The sequence below is a fragment of the Octopus bimaculoides genome, chromosome 22 (genome assembly GCF_046866305.1).
Source record: "Octopus bimaculoides isolate indiv1 chromosome 22, ASM4686630v1, whole genome shotgun sequence".
In the NCBI taxonomy this organism is placed as follows: domain Eukaryota; kingdom Metazoa; phylum Mollusca; class Cephalopoda; order Octopoda; family Octopodidae; genus Octopus; species Octopus bimaculoides.
In genome coordinates this window covers 27147879-27157321 of record NC_142949.1, presented here as the reverse complement: position 1 = coordinate 27157321, position 9443 = coordinate 27147879, and the positions used below count along the sequence as shown (strand labels likewise).

At 40.3% G+C, this 9443-nt stretch overlaps 1 protein-coding gene across 1 annotated transcript in view; it reads left to right on the top strand.

The window, feature by feature from the left end:
* Positions 1–8719, top strand: part of LOC149131419 (uncharacterized) — a 92687-nt gene extending 83968 nt beyond the window's left edge. Inside the window, exon 2 of the mRNA XM_089339941.1 lies at positions 8280–8719. Coding sequence (XP_089196067.1) covers positions 8280–8694 — 415 coding nt within the window. The 3' untranslated portion in view covers positions 8695–8719. The remainder of the gene's footprint in view (positions 1–8279) is intronic.
* Positions 8720–9443: the final 724 nt, after the last annotated feature.

Genomic DNA, 9443 nt, shown 5'->3' with positions numbered 1-9443 from the left:
CCGGCATGGCCGCAATCAAATGACTGAAACAAGTAAAAGAATAAAAAGAATAAAAAGAATCCCAAAAATTTCTCGCTCTCCATCTCTCTCTCCCTCTCTCTCTCTCTCTCTCTCTCTCTCGCTCTCCTTTTCTCTCTCCCTCTCTCTCTCTCTCTCTCTTTCTCTCCCTCCCTCTTTCTCTCTCCCTGTCCTTCTCTCGCTCACCATCACTGTCTGTCTCTTCTCTGTCTTTTTCTTTCTCTCTCTCTCTCTATATATATATACATAAATGATTTATACATATGTATATGCATGTACATACGCACACGCACACGCACACAGGTAGAGAGAAAGAGAGAGAGAGAGAGAAAAAGAGACTGAGTGAGAAATATACAGACTAAATTAGAGAGGGGGGATGAAGAGAGGGGGGATGAAGAGAGGGGGGATGAAGAGAGGGGGATGAAGAGAGGGGGGATGAAGAGAGGGGGGATGAAGAGAGGGGGGATGAAGAGAGGGGAAGAGAGATTTGGATAGAAAATTTTTAAAAAAACAACAAAGGAAAGAGAGAAGGAAAGATCCAAAGCATTTTGCTGCTGTAACAAGACATCTCCAACAGAGATAATAAAAGCGTGGAAGGCGTAAAGGCCTCACCCAACTCCTTCGCATTGTAACACTTTTGATGTCTCGACTGAGGAGTGAAACCTTAAATATCACGTAATAAACAAGATAGAGATTGTTGGTATGTTTGTCGGTGTGGTGATGGGCGGAAGCGGTGCGCTGTTTAATCTATGCACATACTAATACACACGGACGAACACTAACACGATCACACTAACACAAACACAAACACTCTCACATACACATACTACTCTAGAAATAATTTTTTTATTCACATATATGTACAAAAAATATACATAGACATACAAACATATATACATAAGTATATTTGTATGTGTGTGCGTGTTTGGAGAGAGAGAGAGAGAGAGAGAGAGAGAGAGAGAGAGTTGTGTGTATGTGCGTAGGTACGTGTGTCCGTGTATATATCTTCATATGTAAGTGTAAATCAAAGTATGTCATTTCTCTGTCTCTTAGCTATTTATCTCCATATTTATATATGTATGTATGTGTGCGTGTATATATATATATATGTATATATATATATATATATATATGCATACATACATACATATATAAATATGCAGATAAACAGCGTTATATATATATATATATATATATATATATATATATATATATATATATATATATATATATATATATATATATATATATATATAAGGGCGGTTTTTTTCACGCTAGCTACATGATGAATTCTTGTAAAAGAATTCGTCCTATTACTGAATTTAAATATATATATATATATATATATATATATATATATGTGTGTGTGTGTGTGTGTGTGTGTGTGTGTGTGGTGTGCCAGAGGGTTTGCAAATCCAATGGGGGTCTTAAAAGACATGTTAGGATCCACAATGAGCAGAACTTACTTGCAGGTATTGGTAGTGCAAATCAGAGGTGCAATCTGTGTGGGTGTTTTTTCAAAACACTGTCTGGTTTAAAAAGCCACATCAGACGCCATGAAAGGGCTAAGGTGTAGGTGCAGGAGGTGGTCAAACTCTGTTTAAGGAGTAGACAACCACCATATATATATATATATATATATATATATATATATATATATATATATATATATATATATATATATAGGGTGCGATGGGTAAATTATTGCCATTTTGTATTTTTTAATTTCGCACATGCACATAGTTTGTTTTAGATTTTATCGACTACACAGTACAGTAGGCTCAGTTGGGCACCGTCTGCGAGAAAAACAGCAGCATGACGCAATCCACTCTGCGAGAAATTTGGAAACGACATGCTGTATTGCTTGGCGTTTGTACCGGAAGCTCCAATACGAACATTTCGGAGTGTCTGGATGTCAATGTGAGGACAGTGCAATTTGAGGACATTTAGTGATAAAAAAAAAAACATCCAGTGAACATCATGGTATTTGAAGTGATCACTAGTGTTGGCGACGTTATGCCTCAATTCACCTTCCCACACGGCCTCAGACTCAACTACTTGGAGGAGGTAATACCGCCCTGGGTCAAGATGGTGGCTGCTGCAAGAACCTATGTCTGGCAACAGGACTCTGCATCATGCCACACAAGCAGAAGAATCCAGTTATGGCTGTCATACAATTTTTGCGACTACATCACCCCTAACATCTGGCCACCTAACTCCGCCCTCCACCCCCACCCACCATCGCTTGACAACTGATGTTGGTGTGTTTACGTGCCCGTAACTTAGCGGTTCGCTAAAAGCGACCGATAGAATAAGTACTAGGCTTACAAAGAATAAGTCCTGGGGTCGATTTGTTCGACAAAAATCGGTGCTCCAGCATGGCCGCAGTCAAATGACTGAAACAAATAAAAGAACAAAAGAATATATATATATATATATATATATATATATATATTAATAGTTATCGCCAAGTCAACATGGCAGTCCAAAAAAATAGGACGAATGCTGCCGTTGATTAGCTCCGAGAGGCCATCGCCTCTAGCTAGCTACGTGACACACGAACCTGTGTCCATTATAACCTTCGAATAGAGGAGGTCAGCCGCTTCCCCTTGCTGGTCCGGCATCTACAGGCTAGTTTCGAAGTATTGCCCCTTATCAATGTAGAGCAGCCGAACCCGAAATCAACAAATATTGTGAAATATTGATGTCCAGTGTTTCCTAGTCGAAATTCTTTCTACACAAGGCCTGAAATTTTATGGAACAGAACAAATCGCTTAGATCAACCCAATTGCTCACTTGCCCAAGGTGTTTGTGTGTGTATGTATGTGTTTGTGTGTGTGCGCATGTATGTGTTTGTGCTTATGTGTATTTGTGTGTGTATGTGTATGTGTGTGTGTGTTTGTGTGTGCGTATGTGCATATGTGGTTGCATTGTTGAGTGTGATTGCGTGTGCAAATATACAGCTATTTCTCTTGCATGTACACCTATGTTGGTGGACAGATGAGTGGGCGTGGGTGTATGTGGATGCGTTTGTCCTTGCGCACGCGTGTGTATATGCCTGTTGCGGTGAGACACTGACGATGGCGGTGAAGGTGAAGAGGTGGGTAGTGACGATAATCTGTGAAGATGGTCATGGCGGTAGTAATTCTGGAGGAGACATTTTCTGAGACAGTCCCTTGTTAGTGGTGGCGACAGCGGTTGGTGGTAGTGGTGATGGCGGTGATGGTCACGTTGGTGTTGGTGCTGGTGGTGCCGGTAGTGGCGCCGATGATGGTGGTGGTGGTGGACGTGGTTTTGGCTGGAACTGGAGGTGGATACACTTGGTGACAGCTGTTGAAGGTGGTGGTGGCGGTAAAGTACGGCGGCGGCGGCGGCGGCGGTGGTGGTGACAGTGATGACGGTGATGGCGGACAATTGCTGGTGTCGATATAAGTGATGGCGACATTTAGATTGGAGGTGGTGGTGGTGGTGGTGGTTGTGCTGTTGCTGATGTTGCTGCTGCTGCTAACGGCGGCATTTGGTGAAAGGGGTGGTGTTGGCGATGTGGCTGATAGCAGCGGTGGTGGTGGTGGTGGTGGTGGTGGCGATGGTGGTGGTGTGAGTGTGATATTTGCTGCTTTATCGTCACCTTGACAAATCGGTTTCTTTGATCTTTCCATTACCTACCCAGGTAGTAGTCAGTACATTTGACTATTCTCTGTAGGACGGCTCCACCCTGTCGCATTAATCTGCCGTGTAATTCACCTGGTGGCGGCGGCTTTGCTGGTGATAATGGTGATGGCGGCGGCGGCGGCGGCGGTGGTGGTGGCGGTGGTGGTGGTAGTGGTGAAGGTCCTGTAATGATGATTGTGATGGTGGTGAGGGTGGTTTGGGGGAGTGTTGATTATGTTGACGGCAATGATGGGAGTAGGGCATGATTCTACTTATGGTGGTGGTGGTGGTGATGGAGATGGTAGTTTAGTGATACTGACGTCCTGTTATTATTGTTATTGTTGTTGTTGTTGTGGTGGTGGTGGTGGTGGTGGTGGTGGTGGTTGTTGTTGTGGTTATAATTTATTCAACCGCAGGTCAGTCCTGATAGGGCATACCTCACAATCAAAGGCATTCCAAGAGTAACCATCCTGTTGTTATTGTTATTATTGTTGTTACTATTGTTGTTCATTTTGTTGTTGTTGTTGTTGCTGTCGGCGTATATTGTAGAAACTGTATTATCTAACACGAGAAGGGCAGCGGGTTGGCAGTGTCGTTATATACTTTGAGGCCATTTACTCTGGATATTTTACGTTTTAAGTTCAAATTACGCAGATGTCAAACTTTGTCTTTCGTCCCATCCAGGGATCGATACAATGGTAAATATGCAGCTTAGAACCGTAAAAAAAGATAAACGAAACTAATTGTGCTGAAAGATAAATCGATAGATAGATAGATAGATAGATAGATAGATAGATAGATAGACGGATAGACAGACAAACAGACAGTCAGACGGATAGACAGACAGAGTCAGACGGACGGATAGACAGACAGTCAGACAGACAGACAGACAGATAGATAGATAGATGACAAGCTTCCACACTGTTTATTTATAAAGCATTGGTAGGCCCCAAGGTACCACGGATTGTGACTGAACCCGAAACTACATGGTTGCAAAATGAACATCTTAACGACGCAACCATATGATAATAAAAAAAAATGTTCTGAATTATATCCTTCAGATCGAACGATAATGTGTGGCAACAGTCAATGAGTAACTTTGTTCTGGCATTGAACTCTTAAGCCCTATCTTTACAGCTAGATACACATTGCTGTCAAATACAATGGATTCTAGAAAAGATCGGCACCAGACAGACCAGCGAGGAAAGGATCTTATGAACAGGTGGCGTTTGTGAAAGAAAAATTTCAGGCGACTTTAAAAAAAAAAAAAGAACAAAAAGCCTGCAGCCAATCAAGACGTTAATATTGGATGTTAAAAGGTGGAGGTCAATGAGAACACAAGTTAATAGACACAAAATAGAGGTCAGCGAACGAACAAATTAAAATCTTTAACTGAAAAACAAAAATGAAATAGAATAGAATAATAAAATAGGATCAAAATAAAGTTAGATACACAACACACGCCAGCATACCAATTCGATAAAAGAACTGAGAATAAAAACTAAGGCAAAACAAAGATAGAGATATGTTGAGCGTATAATGTAGGATAGATTTCTTATCGTCTCTATACTGGGTCACATTTAGTGCAACCAGTAAATCCGACAAACTAAGCACATTCCAGCGGGGAATGGCTAAGGTTTATCGTCGGTTGAAATCTGGAGACTAGTTCGTGGGAGGGGGATAAAGCCGGGGCAAAGATGCGTTCCAAAAAGCTTTTTTGCGGTGGACACACAGATTCGTCCAGATTATTAAGTTCTGGCTATTGAAGGTGTGCGCAAAACCGAACAGAGATTTATTTGACTGATTACTCTCGTTGACCGTTAGAGCTGTTAAATCAAATAGCGAAACGGTTCCCAAATGTCCCCTTTTTTTTCTTTAATTGTCACACTTTTAATAAAAATATTAATTGGCACGAAAATATTAAAAAGAAAAATCTGTTCGGCCAAGATGGCTGAAAAATCTTAATTATAAAAAAAAAAATAATAATAGTTTTGCATTTAAGGTACGAAGCCAGCTTTCTAAAGGGAGGGAGTTAGTCTATACCCTTGTTCCCGTGGAGGCGCAATGGCCCAGTGGTTAGGGCAGCGGACTCGCGGTCATAGAATCGCGGTTTCGATTCCCAGACCGGGCGTTGTGTGTGTTTATTGAGCGAAAACACCTAAAGCTTCACGAGGCTCCGGCAGGGGATAATGGCGAACCCTGCTGTACTCTTCCACCAACAACTTTCTCTCACTCTTACTTCCTGTTTCTGTTGTGCCTGTAATTCAAAGGGTCAGCCTTGTCACACTGTGTCATGCTGAATATCCCCGAGAACTACGTTAAGGGTACACGTGTCCGTGGAGTGCTCAGCCACTTGCACGTTAATTTCACGATCAGGCTGTTCCGTTGATCGGATCAACTGGAACAATCGACGTCGTAAGCGACGGAGTGCCAACAACCCTTGTTCTTAACTGGTACTTTATTTTAACGACCCTGAAAGAACGAAAGAATGTAATGAGCCGGAAGAAATGCTGCTAAGCATTCTTTTCAAGTGCCTTAACGATTCTTCTTGCTCGTTGGCTTGAAATAATTATATCAAATTATGGTACAAGGCGAGCGATTTTATGGGAAGTGGGTTAATTCAGCAGTTCTCAACTGGGATCCATATAAGAATTTTAGGGGTCCACGCATTCAAAATAGTAAATTGGGAATTCACAAGTAGTATTTTAAGGGTCCATGGAAAAATTTAAGATGTATTTATTGCAAGAAACAGCTAGGTATCTTTCTCTAACGTTTTACATAATTCGACTTATACATGTGGTGAACATGTGGAAGACAACTTAGGAATTTTGAAAGAAGTATCCATAAAACTAGTTTTTAAACAGAGAACGGCGACTATGGGGGTCAATCAGAGCAAAATAGTAACCAAAGGGGTCCATAGGTAAAAAAGAATCTAGTACTTGACTGGTACTGTATATTATCGACCCCGAAAGAATGAAAAGTAAAGTTGACCTCGACGTGATTTGAAACTAAAATGTAGAAATATTCGCGAAGCTATAAGAACGACGCTTTAACGATTCAGCCAATCTACAGCCCTAATAATAATTATTTCTAACTTAGGCTCAAGGCCAGCAATTTCCGGGAGAATGGTGGGGTGGGGTTAATTCGATTACATCAATCCCAAGTGCATAACAGGTACTTATTTTATTGACCCCCCCCCCAAAAAAAGGGGAGGAAAGGCAAAATCGACCACAGCGGAAGTTGAACTCAGAACCTTAAAGAACCGTAAAAAAAAAATGCCGCTAAGCGTTTCGCTCGACGCGCTAACGCCTAATAAAAATAATAACAATAATGCCTTTCTTTATTTATACAGTAGACGCACAAACGTTCGAAACCTCAGTCTCATGTATTCAATGAACTTTAAACACACACAAACACACACACACACAGAAAATAAAAATAAAAATGAACGAATAAACACTTCACCGGATTTTGTTCCTTTCTTTCTTTCCTTCTATCTTTATTATTTGTTATTGTTGTTTTGTGTTCAGAAAGGCAATTTGTTTTCTGGTTTTATTCTTATAATTCTATGTGCTTCTTTCCAGTAAACGCTGAATGTGCCTCGCTTCACTTGCTTTTAAAATCTCACTTGCTCTATTCACCTTTAAAAACCTTTCGGTGCAGTTCGATTATTACAGTCAATGAATTCACTTTGTCCCGCCATTATAACTAAACACACACAACACACACAGACACACAGACACACAAACACACACACATATTTTTATATACATGTTTGTGTACGTGGGTGTGTGTGATAAATAGTTCAGTACGAACCAACAAGGAAGCTTGTGTCAGAAGTTTTTAACCTGGGTAATAGCGCCACCTCGCCTGTATTTTGAACCTGTGTAAAAGCGTCCCACTCGGCTTTGTTGTTAACTTTGGTGGCTGCACTTTTGAGAGAATCGTGAGCTTACAAGAGAGTAGTGATACGATAAAGTAGTTGTATGCCGACAGGAAGCGGTGCAGCTTCCTAGGGTTAAATAGCAGTAGTATGATTCCCTTATTGAGACTGTCACGTTAAGTTGACAGCATACAACTATTTTATCGTATCACTACTGCTTAAGTCTCTCAGAGATTTAGAAATGTATCATTTCTAATTTTGACAATTCTATTTTTATTTATCAGCTGTTGCAATCTGCAGAGTGACTTTCTTTTTTTTTTTTTTTTAGCATTACATATGTATTATGAGGTTCAAAGGTCCTTCTCGAGCCAAAGGCTCACAAGGGACGGTTTCTCGGATTCTGTAGCGAATATATTGCCTCCTGGATGATAGACAGGTCCATCGCAGAATCAATCTTTTTTTTTTTTTTTTTGCCAGCTGAGTGGACTGGAGCAAAATGAAATGAAATGTTTTGTTCCAGACCAAACGCATCGCCCGGTCCAGAAATCGAAACCACAATCTTACGACCATGAGTGCAACACCCTAAAAACTAAGCCACACACCTCCACATACACAGACATGCATGAAGTAAATAGACACCTTTAATTTTCAAAATTTCTGATCTAAGTGTCTTAATATGCTTTCAGCGGTGTAGAATTTACAATGTAATTATTCTTTCTCATTCCAGGTGCCATTATATTAAACATTTGCCAAGAGTAACCATGCCAAGCACAAAAAATTCAGCAGAACTGTCAGATTTTCAAAAAAGTCGTATTCTTGGGCAATCTGAGGCTGGTCTTAGCCAGCGAAAAATTGTCGAAAATCTTCAAATTCCTCTTGTTATTGTTAATAGAATTATAGTGAAATTCAAAATCCAAGAAAAAGAATCAACAGATTCTCATCCCGGCCGACCTGGGCCCTCGGAAAGGAAGCTTCGCTGTTTGAAGAGAATTGTGGAAAACGAACCCCGTTCGAAAGTTTCCGACAATGCAAAACAGCTAGAAGTTAGTCCAAGAATGTGTGTTACATATCTGCATAAGCTTGGGTATTATGGACGAGCAGCTAGAAGAAAACCTCTCCTTCAACCAATTAATAGCAAATAAAAGATTTTGAAAATTAAAGGTGTCTATTTACTTCCTGCATGTCTGTGTATATATAATAATCAACTTGCTTATTAGTCACTTTATTGTGTTTTGTTATGTGCATGGTTACTTAACCCATGGAGAACATATTCTGCATAAAATGCAAAAAGAAAAAAAAAAGCTGGGGACAGCTGCCTTACGGTGTTCGATCCAAGTCTGTCCGCTCTGTAGTAAAAATCCCGCCATGACCTGCTTTAACACTATTTTAAAAACAACACTAATTAATTGCGTAAACATTGACTTTCTAAAGTATTGATTCTAGGTCAATAATAATCATGTGAAGTTACTACTTCAAAAAAAAACACCCATTTAATTTTCTGCTTATTCGATAACTTTTAAAAGTTGTTGCTAATTATTCCGGTCTCTCTTTCGTCATTTCGAAATGTTCTTTCTTCAGCAGATGATTCCAGTCATCTCCATAATTCTTGCCGAACCGCTAAGTTACGGGACCTAAACACACCAGCATCGGTTGTCAAGCGATGTTGGGAGGACAAACAGACACACAAGCATACACACACGCACACACACACACACACACACACACACGCACACACACACACACACACACACACATATATATATATATATATATATATATATATATATATATATATATATATATATATATATACGACAGGCTTCTTTCACTTTCCATCTACCAAATCCACTCACAAGGCTTTCGTCGGCCCGAGGCTATAGTAGAAGAAACT